The sequence below is a fragment of the Pyrus communis genome, chromosome 16, assembly GCF_041283825.1.
Source record: "Pyrus communis isolate YQ-2024b chromosome 16, ASM4128382v1, whole genome shotgun sequence".
NCBI lineage: Eukaryota > Viridiplantae > Streptophyta > Magnoliopsida > Rosales > Rosaceae > Pyrus > Pyrus communis.
The window spans coordinates 23,984,896-24,007,894 of record NC_142580.1 but is presented as its reverse complement, the minus strand read 5'-3'; the positions used below and the strand labels follow the sequence as shown (position 1 = coordinate 24,007,894).

The window sequence follows — 22,999 nt, the reverse complement described above, 5'->3', positions numbered from 1 at the left end:
CTTCAGAGTGTGTATGTTGGGGTGATTGATACCTCTATAAAAAGCCAAGGCGACGCGTCCATCGATTCAAAAAGCAGGAATTTCCGGCGTAAGTTAGGCGACGCTTTCTCGGCTTTTCTGAAGACGCGTTCAACTTTGTCAAAAGATTTCTTCTTTTCAGAAAACACGTGGAGGCCATCATCGCAACTACACATCTTTAGCCGACAAGCGCAAAGTTCGGCGACGCTTTCTCTGCTTTTCAGAAAACGCGTGCAGCTTTGTCAAAAGGAGCCGCATCCGCACTACTGCGTGTCGTTCAGAAAGCGAAGGGGCGTCGTTCAGAAAGCGAAGGGGCGCCTGCTCAGAAATCGAAGAGGCGCTCACTATTTCAAAAAGCCGGATTTGCGGGATCAAAACGTTTGTCGACAAGGGTAAAAGAACAGTACCACCACTTGATATTATCTCTATATATGTCGACCTTCATCTTTTATGGCAAGGCAGACCTGAAGAAAATGCCCAACTCTTCCTCACCTCTGAGGGCGCACTCCCAGCAAAGCCTTTCGAACTACTCAATTTTTTCTTCTTCCCCAAAAATGATACCAGATGCCTGGAGTACAGATGACCCAGGAGGAAACGGCGGATTGAAGCATGTGCTGATTCATTCACCGCTTCTTCAAAAGCAAAGGTATCTCATATCATCAAGGTTAAAAGCAAAAGTATCTCATATCATGCTCTTTCCCTGTCTTTTTCTTTGTCCTTGTTCTTACTCGCATGGCAAAGTGAAAGAAGCAATCAGCCGGCACTTGGAGTCAGTCTTCTGTTCTGGAGCCAACTGCCTGGAATCTATTCCTGATTGCTTACCTAGCGTTGCTCTCGAGTAGTCATCTTCAACGGTTGATACACTTCCAGAGAAGGGACCACTTCTGCGAAGATTGAACAAAGAAACAGATAAAAGGAGGAAGCTCCGACCTTCGGGGAAGACCAAAAGAATCCTGCTGCCCAGTTCAAGAGTAGCACAAAGGAAAATCAACGATGGGCGGAAACCAGTTCAAGAGTAAGCCTGTGGAATCACCAAGATCAAGCCTCAATACAATCACCAAAGAGAAGAGGGAATTTACACTCCATAACCAGATTTGCGTCCCTAAACTCTTCTCTTTGTTAGTTACATTCTGCCATGTTTAGTATGTTTAAGTGCTTTTTGTGTGTTTACTTATGTTTTGTGTGAATCTATGCTTAAAACATTGAGGACAATGTTTGATTTAAGTGTGGGGGGGTAACCCATTACTTTAATGCAAATTCGTGGGATTTTATCACCCATTACTTCAAATGTTGTTCCTTGCTGTTTTAAGGTGTTTTTAAGTTGTTTTAGAATGTTTTAGTATGTTTTGTTTTTATAACTCCGAAAATCACATAAAAATTTGAAAAAACATGTTTTGAAAAGCCTAAAAAGAGTGTTTTGAGTCGTTTTTGTGTGTTTGTGTCTTAGGGTACCTTCCAACACAATGATAAGGATTTGGTTTGTAATTGCATGACGGTTAAAAAGAGTTATAAACATAAAGAAAAGTTTGATTTACTCTTGGTATATGCTTGGTTATGGTTATAATGTATGACTTCACATGCAATCATAAAAGAAAAATTCGTTTTTGTAACATGCTTGAAGGAAGGAACTCAAACAAACGCTACAACCTTGTGAGACTTGAGCCTAAACGTTCTTTGGAGAGTTATTATCTGTGATTCTTTGTTTTCTAAAGTTGTTGCATGATCTCATTATTCCTTGCTTGGTTGCTACTTAGAATGCAATTGTATTATGATAGAACTAAATGCTAGAACTTATATTCGTTTCATTCAAAGCATGACATTGAATTGCATAACATATATCAAGATGAAGTTGTGTAGTTGCCACCATAGCCAAATAGCCTTACTTCCCATATTTCGTATTTGTTGTAAGTTTTAACCCCGTTGAGCCTTGTTTAGCCTTTATTCTTTGTTTACCCACATTATCCTCACTTAGCCTAGTGTAGGACAGTCCACACCCTTGTTCTTAAATGATAGTGAGCATGACTTAAATGAATTCCTTTTGAGTACATTATGAAAGAAAATGAGTGTGGGGGAGAGAATGTTTTGTTCTTAAGTGTTTATGTATGTTTTGAGAGGCAAAAGAAAAGAAAAAAATTGTGAAAAACATATAAAAAAAAAAAAAAAGAAAAAAGAAAAACAGAAAAGAAAAGAAAGAAAGAAAGAAAGAAAAAAAGAGCTTGATCTCCCTTTTTGTTCAAAAGTTGAGTTTTCATTCAAAAGGGAATTCTAAGTGCCTAATTCAATACTTTGCTCACTATTGCTTTAAGAATGTTTGTTTATCCTTCACCTTTCATTGTTAGCCAATACCCTAGCCCCGTTACACCCCTTTGACTTCTATCTTGATCGTTATGTGTTCAATAATGTGGAGTTTGGAATTGATATGAGCTTATGGAATCACTGGTTCTCATTCTAAGTAGTAGCATTTCATTCATGAGATCATATTCATGTCATTATCATAAATCCAGAAAATGCTTTCCTTGTTATAACATATGTGAGTGTTCGTCTCCATGTTTACATCAATCTTCTCACATATGCCTAGTGTAGGGTGTGTAGTCAGAAAATCTGTGTGAAAAACGAGAGTACATCTAGTAAGGAATTGAGAGAATTCTCTAAGGCATGTTACTACATTCAAAACATGGTTTTAAATGCTTAATTGTGAACTAGTATGTGGTGACTATGAGTAAGAATGTACTTAAGTGTAAAGATGGCTAAAATCTGTGGGAATAATGATTTTTAACTTGTCATGTGCATTGGAAATCCCTGAAACGATTGTTGGAAGGTTTAAGATTTCCTTTGGTTTGTTTTGTTTCGTTTCGTTTTGTTTTGTATTTCTGTTTTGCTCGAGGACTAGCAAAAGCTAAGTGTGGGGGTATTTGATAGGAGCATATTCATGCGACTTAAATGGCTTGTTCTCGTTCATTTACGTTATGTTTCTTTAGTTATTTTAGTCCTTTATGCTTCTTTTGTGTGTTTTCAGGTTCTAAGGGCAAAGTATGGAAAAGGATGCCTTTTGGAGCAAATTAGAGATTGAAATGGATTTCATATGCTTGGAGCCAAGAGGATGGACGAAATTGAAGACTTGAAGTAGGAAAGTTAAATACTAAAAGACCTCATGTTTGAGCATCATTGAAGACTCCTACGCATTTTAGAACACAAAAACAACATTCCTTGCAACCTTAGGACAATGTCGTGTGTTTCCTTGTGTCTCCCTTCCTTGCCATGCAAGGAAGGGCTTTGTTCCCTATTTTAAACACTTAAACATTACCACTTATCATTCACCACTTATCATTCACCACATATCATTCACCACTTATCATATCATACATTCATTTATCACTTATCATAACCATACACTTATCACTTATCATACTCATAATCATCTACACATTTCCACCTAATCCACATGCTTTCACAACCTAATTCACATGCACATTCATCCACCTTTTTCCCAAAACCACAACACCTAGCCGTGCAAAACACTATCATTTCATACATATTCATTTTCAGCAATCACTTTCACACACCAACACCACTCATTGCACATGCATTCCATCCTTTAATTCACCCACATGCACTCCCATCTATTTCATCATTGAACCACAAATCAGCCACACATTCACCCACATGCAGCCACATATTCATTGCACATGCTTTCACATTCAATTCCAGCACCAAACATCCCATGCCGTGTACCCCTTATGCAATTCCAGCTTTCACATGCAATTCCAGCTTTCCAACCTAGCCACATTCACATGCATTCACTCATAATCATTCACCAAACTTGCAGCCACATTTCCACCTATTCCTAGCTGTCATGTTCCCTCTCATTTACCTATAAATAAGCATGCATTGCAGCCACAATGGATTCCATTCATCACAGAAATTCCATTCACAACACAACACACAACACAAACACTTCCCCTTTGCCGCAAATCCCCTTCCATTTCTACACAATCTCTTCTCGGCTTCATTCCATTCCATACACTCTCCCATTCGCAGAAACTGTCCATACACTCTCCCATTCGCAGAAACCATTCAACCTTAGCCGCTCCACCTTCATTTACAACACACTTGGAGCACCAACACCGAAGGCAACTCTTAAGGGATTTCGACATCAGTTTTGCTTCAAGGGTTCTTTCTCCTTAATTCTATGTTCATTCATGTTGTATATTTTTATATCAAACATTCTGTAAACATGAAGTGTAACTAATTTCTTTCTAGGGATTCGATGTAGCCTTAGTAAATGGTAATCTAGTAAACTTAGAAAAATGACAAACATCACAAGGACTTGTAACTTTGCACATATTTGGGAACAAGGTGGATAAAACTTTTTCAGAAGGATGTGCTAGACGTTGGTGCCAAAGTTGTTGTTCTTGAGCTAAGCTTGAAGTGACTTGAAAATCCTTGGGAACTTGAATATGCTTGGAAAGATAGTAGAGACCATTTAAGAAAAATCCTTCACCAATCGTCTTCTTGGTGACTACATCCTGAAAGATCACATTTTTGGGAGAGAAAATGGCAAGACAATTTAATGAGTTTGTGATCTTGCTAACAGATAAAAGTTGAAAAAGGAATGAGGGAACATAAAGAGCCTCAGACTCGACATCACTTGAGATCAAATGTATTTTTCCTTTTCCCACAACCATAGCATTTTTTCCATTGGCAACTGACACTTGGGATGGAATAGAAAATTTTTCAAATTTATGCAAGTTTGTAGACTTGTTAGTCATATGATCAGTGGCTCCAGAATCTAAATCCAATAATCATGCACATTACCAATGCTGAGAGCAGTTGAGAAGGAGTGTAAGATACCTGGGATGTCCCTTTGTACCACGCCTTCATTTCCAGCCAGGAAGCCAGCAAACTGTCCTAGTAGTGCAGTTTGATTGTTGTCACACTGATTTAGTGGTCCTTCACTATCTCCAAGACCTTGTTTCTTGTGAAGAAACATAGCAAACTCGTTGATCAGTGCAGCTGGATTAGTGGTGAACTTTAGTGCTCCATCAGAAGAAGTTGTGGCAACATGATTTGCCTTGTAAGAAGGGTTGTACGAGCCTTTCGAGACACCTTTGTTATCCCTAGGAAACTTTGGTTTTAACTCTGGATGAAGAATCCAGCATCGGTCTCTTGAGTGCCCACCAGCATCACAATGGCTACATTTTAAGCCAGTTTTCTTTCCTTTGTAGCCTCTCTCCTCACCAAGTTTTTGGTTAGAGAAGTAAGCCCTAGCTTCTGGTATATTTGCCTTCATGTCCAAGGTCATGACTTTCCTTCGAACCTCTTCTCTTTGAATTGTGGCACACACACTTGAAAAAGAAGGCAGGTCGGGATTCATGAGGATATGGCTTCGAAGATCTTCGAATTCAGGGCTCAGGCTTGCTAGGAGTTGGAATATTTTGTCTTCCTCGGCTCTTTTAGTTAGCACAGCAACGTCGATGGTGTGTGGTCGATACACATTCAGCTCGTTCCACATAGTGGTCAGCTTTCCAAGATGTTGCACAAATGGCTTCCCTTCCTGTTGCAAACCAGCAATGTCCTTCTTTAACTGAAACACTCTAGCCGCATTGTTCTGATTTTCATACATTTCCTTGAGATTTTTCCAAAGAGTCATGGAGGATTCAGCATAGCTAAAAATTTCTGCAATCTTACGATCCATGGAATTCAGTAGCCACGACATGACCAACTGGTCTTTGCATAGCCAAGCATCATACTCCGGTGAGGTAGTCTCAGGCATTGGAATAGCACCATTAACATAACCAAGCTTTGATCGTCCTCCCAGAGCAAGAGAAACTGCTCTCTCCCATGGAAGATAGTTAAACTCATTTAGCAAGACAGAACTAAGACGTTGATTTGGGTTGATATCAATATCTGAGTGTGGTGATGGTGGAGTAGCATGAAAGCTGTCTCCTTCCAAATTTACTAAGCTTTCTTCAGCCATGATTGAAGGACAAGAAGCTCACAAATCTCTCAAGAGAACACCACAGAGACAGGCCGGTTAGGGTCACTGCTCTGATACCATATTGAATTTTGAATGTCTATATTTGTATATGTGTGTAACTTACAAGGAAAGCTCATATAAATGAGCGGAAGAAAGGAAAGCAAAACATAAAGAAAGAAAAAGCAAAGCATGAAACATGGAAGCAGAAAACATGGAAGGAAACATGGAAAAGTAAAAAGCAAAGCATGAAACATGGAAGCAGAAAACATGGAAGGAAACATGGAAAAGTAAAGTTTCTTCCAATACCTAGGTTGTTGAGATGCAAAGATCACTGAGGATGCGAAGGTGAGATCTCGATCATCAGCTGAACGGTTACCTTCGATGCTCTTGCTATCAGAATCGAATGAGTTTTTGGATTTTCCGGGCATTCCACCTATGGGAAGGTTGCTGTTGGCAATGCTCTTCACGTCGTAGTGGCTCATATCAAAGTTGGTCACGGCGTTTAGGCCTCGGAACTTAATGGCCGCAATGTCATAGGCCTCAGCTGCTTCTTCTTGAGTGGCTGTTCGACACAAATTAATTAAAAGTCCTTATCAATTAGCAACACAATCAAATATGGTTTTAAACCCTTGAACAATTTGTTCGAGGAAAAATGTTAAGGGAATTACTGAAAGTGCCAAGGTAGAGATCTTTGTTGCCTGCAACCCTTCCTATTCTTGCCTGCCATCTTACATGTTGATGATGCCTGAAATAAATTCGGTATTAATTAAAAGTAAAGCAAATAAAAATTAAAAAAAATTAGAAGAAAAGAAAATATTATTTAGTTCTAGTTTAAAATCAAGCACTACAGACAATAAACAAGTTGGAAACGACAAACCTATTGGGTTTTAATTAAAATAAAAGTAAATTCAAATTCAAAAAAAATTAGAAGAAAAGAAATATTATTTAGTTCTAATTTAAAATCAAAGCACTAAATACAATAAACAAGTTGGGAAACACAAACCTTGTGACCCCTCTGTAAATAGAAGCTCCTCTAGAAAATCCACTACTTTTCCTACAACGTAGAAAAAAAAAATACATAAACAACCAAATCTTCAAAATAATAACACCAAGAAAATTCCTAAAAAAATAAAAAGTAAACGAAACCATATAGAGTATATCTCCTTAAAAAAACTATAAAAAAAGGGTTAAAAATAATAGTACCTTCGAAGAGAAGCAACAAATTCCTGCCTAGTCATATTCTTCATCTCCCACAATTCCTTCTCATAGTTAGTAACCTTCAAAATTGATAACGAAGTTAGATCAAATATTTTCAGCGAACATAAATAAATGAAATATAAATAGATATGTAATAATGAAACAATGTAAATGAATATTTATTGCATGCAGCTGATCTTACTGGAAAGTTTGTGGTGGTGGTCGGACCCCAGTACTTCAGAGCTGCCAGATCGTAGGCTCTTGCTGCTTTTTCTTCTTTCTCATAACCACCTACAAATATTCACAAAATTCAAGCAATGTAAATACATATTTATTTATTTAATTACTTTTTCAACAATGAGAATCTAAATAGAAAAGAATCTGACCCATGATGTGGTGCATTCATGCAAAGAATAATTGTTGTGCTACAGTAACCAAAATCTGTTGTGAATCTTAAAATTTGATGATCAGGAGCCGGATCCCCTCCGGATCATTTGGAATTGAGTCCACTCATCAAATGATCCGAACTATTAAAATTTTATTGAACGGTTACAATTATTATAATTTTTAGAAGGGTTTCTGTTTGTAGTCATTGAATCAAATTTCAATAGATTGGATCATTTGATGAGTAGGCTCAGTTCCAAATAATCCAGAGGGGATCCGATTCCTGATGATCATATCCTTTCATGTACTTGATAATAATGATCTTATTGATAATGGCCATAAATTGGTCGAAGAGGATTCTCTTCCTTTATTCTGTTCTTTTTAAATTTTCTTTCATTTTCTCCTCCTACTTGATCAATTACGATTAAACTACGTCTAACATCTTATATAAAAAAATTTATAGAAAAAAAAGTCAAAAAGCAAAATGTGAGAAAAAGAGAGAGGAATGCGATGGAAATAATAGAATAGAGAATCTTACTCAGTAAAACGTGAAATTAGTTACTCACCCAAATAAACTGCAGAGGTGAAGTTGATGATGATGATGATTAGAGCATATCCATAAGAGCAATCATTTGCGTCATGTACATGGCGGACAAAACAAACAACCCACATCACAATCTTTACCAGTCATGAAACTACAAACACAATGCGCACAATAGCAGTGGTATCCACTTCAAACCTAACATGCGCCTAAGGTGTCAAAAGCAAGATGATCCAATCTCAAACTGTGCTCTTTCTTGGGATTGTTCTGATCCTTCTGGATGATCAGAACCGTTCGCTGAAATAGATCCAGAGGACCCATTTTATCTTGTGTCATATATTGTACACCTTAAGCGCACGTTAGAATCACAAAGAACCTTCACTCCCTAGAAGAGATTATTACATAGTAGAAAATGAAAATTACCTTGCCTGCCCTTCCTACTTTGTCCTTCTCTTCTGCAACTGGTATCCCACAGATGCGCTTCATATCTTCCTGTCCACCTATGCCTAAACATTCAAACCCGCGCCACCAACCCCCAAACAAACAAAGATTAGTAACAAGAAGAAAATATTCTCAAAAATTACAATAGTAAAATCATTATAAAAAGTATGAACTTGTGATTAAGTTGTACGTAGCTCTAGTAGTTAGGAGCATTACCGTGTGACGCCTCGGTAAATGGATGTGCGCTGCCCGAAGGTGTCAGAGGGTTTTTTGGGGATGGGATCGGAAGAGGCGAGAGGGTGGTGGTTTTTCGGTTTGGTTGCTTGTAGAGTATCGGTTGTGGTGGTGGTAGCGATTGTGGAGAAACCTCGGAGGAAGCTAGCAGCTATGGTTTTGAGCTCGGGATCGTAAATCCGGTTTTCAGACAAAGCGAGCGGAGCTGTTTGATGATGATGATCAGCAGTAGAAAACTGAGGGAGTGAGGTCGGTGTGACGGTGGTGGTGAAGGTGGTGCAACCTCCGAGAAAGTCCTCAAGCTTTGAGCCGTTCACTCCGGAACTGAAGATGGAGAGGTCAGTTGCTGAAGTTGGACTTGCACCTTGACGATGGTGATCGGCGACAGTACCTACTACCTGTAAGACCAAAAAAAAGATTGATATAATACATGTGTTAGAAATAAAATAGAATTAGGGGGGGGGGGGGAGAGAGAGAGAGAGAGAGAGAGAGAGAGAGAGTGATTTTGGGGACCTGCTGAGTGGGTTGGGGAATTGGAGGTGAAGGCCTCGGAGAAGGAGAGATCGTGAGAAGGCTGGTGATGATGAGAGTGGTTGGAAAGAGAGAAGCCGAGGAGCCAGTTCTGAGGAGAAGAATCCATGGTTTTTGTGTTTTTCAATATTAATTTTGATGATAGATAGATAGACATGCGTGACATATGAGAAGTTTGTGGGATTTCTTTGTCTTTGGAAGAAGAGCTAACAAAATACCCAAGTGAATGTGAAAGTGTGTCAATTAAAGTTAAGTTAAAATGAACACAGATATTGAGGAGGTGATAGCAGAAAACTAGCAGTAGCGGTCGAACTAGAGTATTCTTTAGTATTAGTAGAAGAAGAAAGACGTGAAGAGGTGAGATGAATGAATCGAAAGAGAAAGAGAGTCCTATTAAGGGTTGCACGAGGATCGAGATTCTTTTTAGTGAGAGAGAGAGCAAGGAAAGCAAAGTGGAAGCTTTTGATGGGATGACTAAGCGGTGTGTATTTCTCTCTCTACTTCTTTAGGGAATTTTTTTTTAGTTTGTCTAAAAAATTAGAGCTAATATGGAATATGTATTCTTCTATATTTCACAAAAGGAATTTGCACATGTTATATACAATTTTGAATTGTGCCAAATTAAGAAAATACAAGACATTTAATAAAAGAATATTCAGATACAATCTTCCAGTAAATGAGAAGATACTCAACGGTGATCATGTGTAACTGCCTGATTTGAATTGTTGATATCTGGTGTAGAGGTTATTTCCATGATTTTAGGAGATTCCCTTTTATGCCCCCGCAAGATGGTGGTCCCATTAGAGACACCGATCTTGGACGAGGAAGGGCTTTTGTGAGGACATCTGCAAGTTGATCCTAAGTAGAAACATGTGACATCCGAAGAAGGCCACGATTGACACGATCACGAACAAACTAAAAATCAAGTTCAATGTGCTTCATGCAAGAATGAAGGACGGGATTGACACAGTAGAAAGTAGCCCCAATATTGTCGCAAAAAATGGTTGGTTTATCCATTAAAGAGACACCAAGCTCACGGAGGAGGGATTGAACCCAAGCTAGTTCAGCAGTAGGGGAGGCTATGGCGTGGTACTCTACTTCTGTAGACGAACGAGCGACAGAATGTTGTTTACAAGAACTCCAAGAGATTAAATTACCACCAAAATAAATAACATAACTAGTAGTGGACTTACGGTCAACACGATCACCAACCCAGTTAGCATCTGAAAAAGCATAGAGACGGGATGAGACACTATGATGGAGGAGAAGACCATGAAAGATAGTGTCTTTCAGATAGCGAAGGAGACATTTCAGGGCCTGCCAATGAGACTCAGTTGGTCGATGCATGAACTGTGAGAGTTTGTTGACAGTAAATGAGATGTCAGGGCGGGTGAGACTCAGATATTGCCTTTCTCTTTGTTAATAGCACATCACCATCCCGACGAAAAATAAAGAGAAAGGCATCTGAGATAGCATTAACAAATCCCTGATTAAGCACAAAAGAGCTCAACTCCTTATACCATGATCAGGGTGCCTGCTTGAGGCTATATAAAGCTTTGCGGAGTTTGCAAACATAACTTGGAAAATTAAAATCACCGAATCCGGGAGGTTATGACATATAAACATCCTCAGAGAGTGAGCCATGCAGAAAAGCATTGTTCACGTCTAATTGACGAAGAGGCTAACCATGAGTGAGAGCCAAATGAAGAACAAGACAAATTGTGGTGGTTTGACAACCAGGCTGAATGTGTCCGAGAAATCCACTCCAGGACACTGGTGAAAGCCTTTAGCAACAAGGCGTGCTTTGTACCTATCAATACTGCCATCAGAATGCCTTTTTATGTGGAATACCCATTCGCACCCAATAAGATTCCATGTGGGTTGAGGGGGAACAAGCTCCCAAGTACCATTGCAGATTAAAGCATTGAACTCGTCGGACATGGCTGCACGCCAAAGAGGATCTTTGATAGCCTGAGAAAACACATGTTGGTTCAATGGGATAGGGAAATGGATGTTCGGTGGCGGTGCAAAGTTGTTTGGGTTTAAAAATATTATTTTTGGCTTGAGTGGTCATGGGATGATTGTTTAAATTATTTGGTGGTAGTGGGGGTGGGGGTAAGGGATTGATAAGTAGAGTGAATGGGGACGGTGAGGAAGTAGGGCTGGCAGGTGTAGTGATGTTGGTTAGGAGGTAGTATTAGACAATGATAGTGTAGTCAAAGAGGGTTGGGTTAATGATGGGGTGGGTCCGTGGGGTTGTAGGGTAATGAAATTGGCAGGTCGTGTTGGTAGGGAGATGAGGTTAATGTGATGTGTTGTTGAGGAGGTGGGGCATGGGGAATTTAGTGGATGAGCAGCAGCATGTGGTGATGGTGTGGGGGAGAAACACAACGCCAAGACGTCTGATGACATATGAGTAGCAGCATGCTGAGAGGTGGAAGTGGGTGATGGTACATTGGCAACCTAAATAGGAATACTTGTGACAGCGAGAATGACAGTAGACCATGCTAATGAGTTGGGGGGACAAACTTGAGGAACTACAGAGTCACAAGAAGAGAAGGGAAATGTGTTTTCGTCAAATTGAACGTGACGGGAAACAAACACACGGCGGGAAGAGATATCAAGACATAAATAAGCACTTTGAGTAGAGGAGTAACCAAGAAAGAGACATGGACGAGACCGAGGAAGAAGCTTGTTAGAATTATAGGGTCTTAACTAGGGGAAACATAAGCAACCAAAACCCCGAAGCTTAGTCTAGTTAGGAAGATCACCAAAAAGAGCTTTGTAGGGAGAAATATTATTGAGAACATGAGTAGGCATCCTATTAATAAGATACACAGCAGTTTTGAAAGCATATGACCAATAAGTGATAGGTAAAGATGCTTGATGGAGAAGTGTTAACCCTATTTCGACAACATGTCGGTGACGGCGTTCAGCAACACCATTCTATTCAGGAGCGTGAGGAAGAGTGGTGAGATGAGTGATGCCATTGGTGACTAAAAAACTTTTGAGTCTAACATATTCTCCACCACCATCAGAGTATAAGGTGATTATTTTGGTGTGGAAGTAATTTTCAACGAGAACCTTAAAGGTTGTGAAAATTGATGAAACATCAAATTTGTGTTTCATGGGATAAAACCAAATATATTTTGTGAAATGATCTACAAAGATAACATAGTATGAAAAGCCATCGGTAGATAAATAAGGGGCAAAGCCCTAAACATCACTATAAATTAGTTCAAGGGGACGCTTACTAACAAGTGAAGAATGCCCAAACAGGAGCTTGTGGCTCTTATTACAATGACAAGAAGTGCAAATAGATGGATTTGAAGACATAGTAATGGATGAGGTACGTAAAATTTGGAGAAAAGTTCGATGATTGGGGTGACTGAGTCGACAATGCCACAAATTGGAGGAGTCCACCACACCCACCATAGCTTGTATTTGAGATCGGGATATGGGCATCAAGCATGGCCACTTATATGTATCGTCCTTATTCGGGCCTTAAACAAGTGTCGCCCTCGTGTTCAGATCCTTGACAAGAAAGAAATCATGGCAAAGTTCAATAGAGGTTGCATTTTTTTTTATTAAACTTAGCAATGGAAATTATATCACGCGAAATGGAAGGAACACACAGGACATCATATAATCGAAAAAGTGTGGTGGAGGGAGAGGGGATGATGTGGAACCAACATGGGTAAAACTCAAACCTTTTCCATTACCAATAATAATCTCATCTGGGCCATCATAGGAGGTGGAATCCGGGATGTTCCTGGAATCAAAAGTGACGTAGTGAAAAGCACCCGAATCTAGTATCCAAGGAAAAGATGTGGAGGAGCGGGCAGTGGTGTGGTTGACCATAGGTGGAGCAAAGGAGCTTGAAGAAAGATGAGGGTAGAGTTTGGCACTATGCCCTTGAGTGCCACACTATTGGCAAAAACCACGATATCCCGTGCCAGAACGCTGATTATTAGTGGTGTTGTTGTTGTAGTGGTTAGCACGATGAGAATTGTTGGCGGTATTATTTGGACGTTGGTTGGAGGCTTGTGTGGATCACGAGCCACGGTGGGTGAAGCAGGAATTTTGAGCAACAAGGGTAGTCATAGGTGCTACAACATCTGTTGTAGTATCCCGTTTGATGAAAGCTTCATGTTTAATGGGTTTGTCATACAAATTCTCAAAGGAGATGAAGGTATCACTAGCCTGAACAACGACAGCGATTTCTTTAAAGTCGGGTCAAACACCATTGAGAACATGTAGAACAATATCATCGTCAAAGAGTGGGACATCAATAATGGCAAGCTCATCAATGATGGCTTTGACAACTTGTAGAAAAACAAACACAGGCTGTGTATCACGACGCATGAGCGTAAGACGCTCTTTTAGAGTTAGAACCCGATAGTGTGTTTTGTTAGCGTAAAGCTTGATCAGCTTGTCCCAAGCATCCTTAGAGGTTTTGGAGGAGGCAATGAAAGATATGACATGATAAGAGACAAAGGCTAAAAAGCGTGTAGGAGCAGCTAATCTTGACAAATCCAAAATTTATAGGACGTAGCAGAAGAGGTAGCAAGACATGGTTTGATCCATCAATATAACCCATCAAGTCATACCTAAGAAGTAGGGCATTGAATTGAGCTCGCCATGAAGGAAAGTTGGTGGGTGTGAGTTTGAGAGGCAATTGAGCTAATATGGAATGTGTATTTTTGTATATTTCACAAAAGGAATTTACATGTGTTATTACAATTTTGAATTGTGCCAAATTAAGAAAATACAAGACATTTAACAAAAGAATATTCAGTTACAATCTTCTAGTAAATGAGAAGATACTCAATGTGATCATGTGCAACTGCCTGATATGAATTGTTGCTATATGGTGGAGAGGTTTTTTCCATGATTTTAGGAGATTCCCTTTTAATACAGTTCGATACATTAAGTGTCAAATATTAATAGTTGAATATTTTAAAAAAAAGTATTACTTTAGAGCAAGTCCAGTAGGGCCTTTAGCTTGATGGACCGTGGATTGCATAAGAGCAAATTGTTGGGGCAATCAAGTCCAGGCCATGCGGGCTTCAGCGCCGAAGGGGGCCTGAGCGACAAGCCTGGCACGAATCGCTGGCTCGAGAGCTCGAGGTGAAGATGATGCAACACTGACGTCAGGGCTCACTTCCTACTCCTCCCCTCCTCGCTGCTCGCTTCCTTTCCCTGGTTTCTATTGCTGTCATTTCTCTCTCATCGCCCCTTACTCAAAACGTGAAGAGGCTTCATATTCGAACCTCAATCGGAGAACCATGATCCCCGTCGTTCGATTCACCAATCAAACTAAGCTCATTGATGTCCCCTTCCATTTGAACTTTGTCTTCCTCGACCTCAATTTTCGACGGCACGAGCTTTATTTTAATGTTGGAATTGCATTTCTTGAATGCCCAATTGTGAATGTTGAAGTTTAAATTGGTTTCAAATAGTATGGGAAGTGAGAAAATGGCCAAGAGATTGTCTTTGGGTGGCATAATGAGGACAAAGCTATCCGACATCACCAATTTGCAGGCTACAAAAACGATGAGCAATGAGGACGGATTTGCTTAGTGGGTAAAATCTAATATTTTATTGCCTATAGCCAGGGCTATTCAATTTTAGGGGTGGAGATTCAAAGGGCAGTTACTATTCACTGGATGGATTCAATAGTGAATAGCCCTAGGGGGCCTTTGCAACGCTGGAGTTGCTCTTATTCTAGTTTTAGAAAGAGTGAAGGGTGATATTCGTGTGTATGATCGTAGGGAAGCAAGAGGGAGAGTGAGCGGATACCATGACCCATAAGTAGGATGATGCGTATGACTTTTCTTTAGGACTTAAAATCCCTTCCATTCCATCTTTCATTGTTGCGTGTTATTTCCTTTTGTCTCCTAGTAGAAAATATTCTTCCATGAAACGGAGTTACCACAGGCAATAATTGAGTTGTGAGTCTTGTGACACCTTATAATAACTCGTCACTAACTTGTTATTAGAGGATCATAGATATCTATGTGCCCCGTAGTAGCTTCATTCTACAAGAGAAACCCTTTCTCCTAAATTGTTACGTAATCACTATACCTTCAATTTAATTTAGGTCATCTTGAGTTGGTTTCATGTCAACCATGTTGCTATAGTTTGTAGCATTTTAGTTAAGGATAATGCTAGAATGATCATATTTTGTAAATGAATGATACTTGGTTACTTAAAGGATGAGTAGGAACTCTTACTCAAAACTCTTCATTTCTAATTCATATACCTTCGTGTATATGATCAAAACCGCTCATATTATAAGTCACTCTATAAAGGTCATGTCTGCAAAAAAAATCAATTAAAACTAAGGTTATTTAGTCATCAAATTGTATAAAAACAAGATGGACAGAAATGGTAAAAGAAGTTGGGGTTTCACCATAAAACTAATTGGCAGTACAGGGAGGAACCCAACCTTTTATAAGCCCTTGCAAGGTTTCTCCTCTCACTAATGTGGGTCTCTTTTACCTTCACATTCTCACAAGGCTCCTCACATGCTAGCGAATTATCAAGCCAAACACGTAGACAACATGAATTGGGTGACGTGGAGCACATATGGCCGTTGGACTTATCACTGGGGCCAACCTGGCTCTAATACTATGAAGAAGTTAAGGCTCCACCATAAAACCAATTGGCAATCTGGGAGTAGCCCAACATCTTATAACCCCTTGCAAGGTTTCTCTTTTCACCAATGTGAGACCATTTTACCTTTATATTCTCACAAAAAGCATTACAAACCGTCTATCTATTTTCTACCATTTTGCCTTTATAATATGAACGGTTCTAATTATAAGCACAAAATTTTGTAAATAAAGCATGAAGAATTTTGAGTAGAAACTCCTACTTATGTTTAAGTAGCCAAGCATTACTCTGTCAAACTTCTGTTGTTGTCAATAACAGTTCAACGTTCCCATCTCTGGTCCTCGTCCTTCTTTCCTATGCGCTTCCCTGGTCTCCTACGGAGACACCAATCTAGTATTGCATTTTATAATCAATTGCTCCACATTTTAGTGTCTTTGTGTTGTACGGTTGTTTTGGTTGTGTTCTTTCGGCCAATTGGCTTTCAAACAAATATATTTAACTCAAAATAAAGAAATTAGAGAAAGTTTCTACTGGATTTCAATGAGAATTGGCTAAAATTTTTAAATCCGTCGAGAAATTTGATGAAAGCAAATATGCTACCATTACTTCCTTCTCAAGCATAAATCATTCAATCAGAATATGAAAACCACCAAGAAGAAAATAAAAACCCAGAAATACCCATAAAAGATCAACAAATTATACAAATAACCTATAGTGAACTGAAAAATCAAGGATGGTGGAGGCCACCACACATGGCAAGCAATCTAGATGATGTTATTTCGAAATCAAATAAGCAAGGTTCTAAAAGACGCTATGCGCTAGTCGGGTGGCTGGTTGATGTCTAGCTTCTAGATGACTAGACAAAACCTAGGCGGGGGCCTAGGCGGATTTAAGTAATTTAGTATAAATTGTGTAAATAAGTGCCTATTCATACTTGAAAAAAAAAAAAAAAACATAACTGTATTGTGCTACATCAATTGCAAAATAAAATGACATATCATTATAAAGTATTAGAGCATATTGAAAATATAGGGAACAAGCATATAATGAGTGTTCATTCAAGTATTTAACAAGTCTCTTACATTTTACTAACAAAATAAAATGCCAAATGAAAGTTATCAATTTTCTATCTAAGTGAGAGTTGCGACCTAGGCAGGTTTAGTTGGGCTAGGCGGGCGCCTAAGCAGGCTAGGCGGACGCTTAAGCTGGTCTAGGTGCACTTTCTTAATTTTCAAATGCCTAGTGACTAATCAGGGCAGTGGCCAATCACCTAGTGCCCAGGCAGGATTTAGGCGGCGTTAGGTGGGGCCTAGATGGTGCTAGGTAGGGATTTTTAGAACAGTGCAGTTATCAGCAATTTTTTGGATCCCCTTTTCTCCCTTTTCAAACATAAAGAAGAAGAAGAGATTGACGAAGTTTTTCTTTTCTAGTTTTCGGGTCCCAATATTATAAAATTTTAAGAATGTAATTTAATTGAAACAAGAAGAGCCATGTGTTTATTTTTAATTCCTTGGAACACTGTACACAGAACTCTGAAATTTTTTTCTTGGGAGCACTTTTGTTCATGTAAACTATGGTGTATGCTTGTCATACATCTAATCATTTACCACATGTCATTTCACTTAACCTTGGTCGATTTTTTTTAAAATTGAAAAACTAACATTTAGCGTGAAAGTTAACTAAAGTTAGGTGAAAGAATACGTGACAAATGATTAGGTGTATAGTGAGCATACACTATATTATGGTGGTGAGCAAAAATGCTCCTCTTTTGTTCTTCTGCAAAGAAATGTTTTAGATGTGGTTTACAAAATATAATCTCCCTATCATTTTTAGTTAAACGCTTAAAGCACACATATTGCAAACCTCTCATATCCTTCCTTTATTCTTTTTACTAGTCGAAATCATAATGTCGGTTCTATATGATTAACTGAAGTCTTTTGTTCGAAACTCGTGGATGGCTTGTTCAATAACATTTATTCTCCCACCCGTTATAGTAATTATAGTGTTGGATTAAAGAAATGCAAATATTTTTTTTTTATTTTGGACAAAGGGTATATTCATTACCAAAGCCACATAATTACATAGGAAAAGGCACAATTTTGATCCCAGAGCAAAAGAGGAACCGAAACAAACCCTATAACTTGCTACCTCCGCCATTGCTGGAACGCTACCTACAACAATCCCGAACTATCGCCCCCAACAAACACTTGAGCTTAGGACAAACAAAGTCCCCTAGTTGGATGAAGAGAAGAATCCAACATCTTCCAAAGCTCTACGCAATTGAAATCCAACATCTTCCGAAATCGCCACCATAAATCAATAGAAGCCAGCGGGAAGAACCAGCCAGCAAGTAATAATAACAAGTGCCAACGAAGGCAAAGAGAGGGAAAGAGGTGGTGTGAACACCTGAGCCAAAGCTCTATGCACATTTCATGAGAAACACAAAAAAATCCCGTTGAAGATTTGTGGGAGAATATCCGATGGGATTGATGAAGGATTGAGTCCATGGGAAGGGTATGGAGCGGATTGTTAGAAAGCATGGAGGTGGAGGGGAATTGGGGCCAAATAACTGAGAAATCAAATGCAAACAGGGGTGATGGATGAGATCGATCTAGCCAAAAAGCAGAGGAAAAAACAAGTTGAAAGAGAAAGAAAGAAAAGGAAAAAGAAGACAAGAGGAACAAAGGATCGCCACTGACCCTAACCAGAGCAAGGATTGGCAGCGGCAAAGGGTAGGCTTGACGAAAGGACACTTAGCAGCGTTGAGAAACAGGAAAAGAGAGATATTCTCACCAAACGGGAGAGAAAAAAAAATTTAAATGCATATATTTTTATAGAAATTGTTATTAGCACTCCAAAATTCTCATTTTACACTAATAATCAAGACGAGATTGATAGTGTGCCTTTGTATATTCGATCAATTGTTCTTACTATGGATCATATATCATTACTCTCAATCTCCGGCATATATTTCGACAAGGAAATATGGTTGCTGATGGCTTAGCTTTCTTTAGACATTTATATTTGGTTTAGTAATTTTTTGTGGTAGCCCGTCCCGGATTTTTCGTACCATAGGGGTAAAATGACGATTTTGCCCCTAGTGTTTTTGTTTCATTGTGTGGTCGTTTTTGGAATTTGGTTGGTTGCTTTTGGACCACACACACACATCCACACTCATTCTCATCCTTTCCCTGTCCCGTATCCCTGTCTCTCTCTCCCTTTCCTTTCTTCCTTGTACAGACAAGGTCAAACCACTCGAAAACGTGCTAGATCGAGGAAAAAAATTATACATTTGTGCTTGTGAGGTTCTTAGGAGTTCAACCATACCCATTTCAGGTAAGGGAACATTTGTTTTCACGTCGAACCTGAGAGGTTCATTTCGGGGTATTCTTCATGCACACGTAAATTCATGTGTTTTTGGGAATTTCAGGCTTGTAGGAAGCTTGGTGAGGTCCTTAGGAAGCTCGGGGTGGTTCGTTTGAAGGTTTTGGACGTCGGGATCGTGAGTCGCAGGTTTGGCCGGATTTGGTGGAGTTTTTCCAGCGAGATTCCGTTGGTTTTAATGCTTGAAAGTGGTAAGGTTTTGTTCCTCTAGTTGTAAGCTTCATTTTGGTACCAATTTCGTGAAATTTGGGTGAAAAACGAGTGAGAAATGAAGTTTGGAAAATTTCCCAGTTTTTCGACGACGGCGCCGGAGATTGGCTGGAAAAGACAACAGAATATTCCATCAGTTTGGACGGAATATTCCTAACGGCATTAGGTTAACTTTAACGGAATCTGTCAGACATAACGAAATATTCCTGACGGCGTTAATTGGCGCCGTTAGTGTGCCAGGCATGTGTGGCCGTGCCTTGGCCGGCGCGTGGGAGCGCGTGCAACGTCAGAAAATTATTTTAAAAATATGGGGATGTTCGTGAGGTTGAGTAGATCACGTTGGTGTATTCATACACCCCATTTGAGCATTGTATGAGAAGTTTTTACCTAGTTTGGGTTATGTGCTTTAAATTAACATTTTTATAGTTGTTTCGTATATAGGTGTGACCTATCCCAAGGACGAGCGCAGTCACTCGAGGCAAGGGGGTTACGACCCTTCTACATACCAGTGAGTGGGCTTTTGATTTTCTGTATATACCTATATACTTGTGATTTTCCCAGAAAATGAAATGAAACGTTATATGTTTTAAATGCCATGCTTTGCGTTTGCCTTGTTAATTATGCATTAGTAGTTGCATATATATATATATATATATATATATATGTTTGGTACTGCGGACGCACAGGTAAGTGACAGGTAAGTTATGGTTTATGTTTGTGTTTAGTAGTGAATTGAGAGGCATAGAAAGCTCATAACCTGCACCCCCGGTGTTAGTGCTGTCGCCCAGAGTAGGGCACAGTCCTTCACGTGATGTTCACCTCCCGCACCACATGCTCATCTTGGATCCAAGTTAGGTGCACAGTCCTGTCATACAGACCACTATAGGTGGTTCCGACACGTAGGTGACCCGCGATTATTCGCCTAGTCTTTATGTGATCGTAGCACTTGAGCGTATTTATTTACACCCAGTCCTGTCGTACAGACCACTTTAGGTGGTTCCGACTCGTGTGCAGGTATAGTTAGTGAGTTGGGGATTTGAGCTCTAGATTCCGCCGTACAGGTCACGTTAGGTGACTCCGGCTGGCAGATTATATGGCATTGATTAACATTACCTGAGTACTTGCATTTTATTTAGAGGGATTCGACATGGCATATTTTTGAGCATGTTTTATATATATGTGTATATTCTATTTTCTGGGAAACTATACAGGTTTTACAGCGAGGGGTTAGAACTTTTGTTATTGAAATGATTTTGAAAAGCTATGTTTTTGCCCACTCACGCTTTCTGTTTTTCACCCCTCCAGGTTCTAGTTTGGATAGCCCTTTTGGTGGCTCTCAATGGATTCACGGCATATCTGACAGATTATCACCAGTGTAGGACCACCTCTGGGTGTGTTTATTTAGTGTTTGTTTCCCCCGGACTGCACTAGGCCTTCCGTGCTCTTAATATTATTTTTTTTCACATTTACGCTTGCACATGTATGTTATCTACTTAGTGTATAGCTCAGTTTTTATTTATTCGTAATTTTATTAATATTCTTAGCTTCCGCACTGTGCACATGGTTACATCACCTTCGCGTGACGCCCAGCATGCCCTGATCTCGGTCAGGGTGTGTCATTTTCGATCTTTAATATTTTATAGGTTAAAGTTTTACCTATTTGGAATTACGAACCCTCGAGGATCTACGTCGTAATTTATTTTCAGTCTTCCAATAAAAAAAATTATAAAAAAAGCTAGGATTTCATTTTGGGATGACACATCCTGGCCCGGGGTAGATCATTTCCTGGGCCCGCTTCACCCCTGTAACACGATATTGTCCACTTTGGGCCCCGACTATGCCCTTACAGTTTTGTTTCTAGGAACTCACACGAGAACTTCCCAGTGGATCACCTATCATGGGAGTGCTCTCGTGCTCTACTCGCTTAACGTCGGAGTTCCAACGGAACCCGAAGCCAGTGAACTCCCAAAAGGCCTCATGCTAGGTAGGGATGGGAATATATACATATAAGGATCACTCCCCTAGGCGATGTGGGATGTCACAATCCACCCCCTTTAGGGGCCTGACATCTCGTCGGCACACCACGGCCAGGGTTAGGCCCGCGGCGAATCATTTCCCAAGCCCGCTCCACCATCGTTGCACGATATTGTCCACTTTGGGCTTACCATTCCTTCACGGTTTTGTTTTTGGGAACTCACGAGCAACATCCCAGTGGGTCACCCATCATGGGATTGCTCTAGCCCCCTTCTCGTTTAACTTTGGAGTTCCTACGGAACCCAAAGCCAGTGAGCTCCCAAAAGGCCTCGTGCTAGGTAGGGATGGGAATATACATATAAGGATCGCTCCCCTGGGTGATGTGGGATGTCACAATCCACCCCCCTTAGGGGCCCGACGTCCTCGTCGGCACACACGCGACCAAGGTTGGGCTCTGATACCAAATTGTCACATCCCGACCCGGGCAGGACCACTTCCCGAGTCCGACTCCACCGTAGCACGATATTGTCCACTTTGGGCCCCCAGCACACCCTCACGGTTTTGTTTTTGGGAACTCACACGAGAACTTCCCAGTGGGTCACCCATCATGGGAGTGCTCTCGTGCGCTACTTGCTTAACTTCGGAGTTCCAACGGAACCCGAAGCCAGTGAGCTCCCAAAAAGCCTCGTGCTAGGTAGGGATGAGAATATACATATAAGGATCACTCCCCTGGACGATGTGGGATGTCACAGGGAGCTCTCACAAAATAAAAAATATAAATCACTCAAAACGTTAGAACCTTGGTAATTTCATATCTAATAAGTTGATAACCTCAGTTAAATAATATTTTTGGCCAGTCCCTACTTGAGGATAACGTGCTAAATTAATAATTTGCTAAATTTATAAGATAATATATTATAAAAATTTATATACATCTTACATAATATATAAGTTAATAATTTCCAGATACATAGTGCTTATGATTTGACTATAAAGCATTCCTAAAATATAACAAGATTATTGTATTGTTTCTTCTTCAAATTTTTGTCGCTTAACATCACCTATTTCAAAAACATCTGAGACACACTCTGAAGATAGCTTGATCGTATTTGACATTTTCCATTGACTCACTTGCAAGTTAAAAATTTTTAACACTCGCTGTTGTAATTGTTTTTAGTGCTACCTGAATTATCTTTGTTGTACTTGCATAACCCTAAACTCTTCGATAATTAAATTAATTAGTTATTAATTAACTGATAAATTAATAAATTATCAATTTATCAATTCACTACCAAAAATTACCATTGAAAGAAATTATTCGAGAAACTAAGTTCATTAAGCAAAAATAAAACATGCATTTAACAATTAAATGATAGAAGCATGCTTTTATGAACTTTTTAAACCATGAAATTCAAAGCCTAGTAGTGGTGGTGAACCAAGACTTGGCTCTAATCACAAAAGAGTTGAGAAACTTTATACCTTTTAAGTTC

General features: G+C 39.6%; 2 protein-coding genes across 2 annotated transcripts in view; both read right to left on the bottom strand.

Moving 5' to 3' along the window:
* LOC137730628 (AP2-like ethylene-responsive transcription factor AIL5) overlaps window positions 1-9,679 on the bottom strand; it is a 41,156-nt gene extending 31,477 nt beyond the window's left edge. The window contains exons 1-9 of the mRNA XM_068469607.2: window positions 9,306-9,679; window positions 8,775-9,183; window positions 8,541-8,623; window positions 8,143-8,151; window positions 7,395-7,483; window positions 7,199-7,272; window positions 6,999-7,049; window positions 6,664-6,740; window positions 6,302-6,557 (exon numbers count right to left, since the gene is read on the bottom strand). Of these exons, the coding sequence (XP_068325708.2) occupies window positions 6,302-6,557; window positions 6,664-6,740; window positions 6,999-7,049; window positions 7,199-7,272; window positions 7,395-7,483; window positions 8,143-8,151; window positions 8,541-8,623; window positions 8,775-9,183; window positions 9,306-9,489 (1,232 nt within the window). The 5' untranslated portion in view covers window positions 9,490-9,679. The remainder of the gene's footprint in view (window positions 1-6,301; window positions 6,558-6,663; window positions 6,741-6,998; window positions 7,050-7,198; window positions 7,273-7,394; window positions 7,484-8,142; window positions 8,152-8,540; window positions 8,624-8,774; window positions 9,184-9,305) is intronic.
* LOC148690169 (uncharacterized) lies at window positions 4,380-5,995 on the bottom strand. The gene is made up of 2 exons (XM_088687065.1): window positions 4,870-5,995; window positions 4,380-4,544 (listed from the first exon to the last, which is right to left on the bottom strand). The coding sequence occupies exons 1-2, from the start codon at window positions 5,993-5,995 to the stop codon at window positions 4,516-4,518; spliced, it is 1,155 nt and encodes a 384-aa protein (XP_088543191.1). The 3' UTR covers window positions 4,380-4,515.
* Window positions 9,680-22,999: the final 13,320 nt, after the last annotated feature.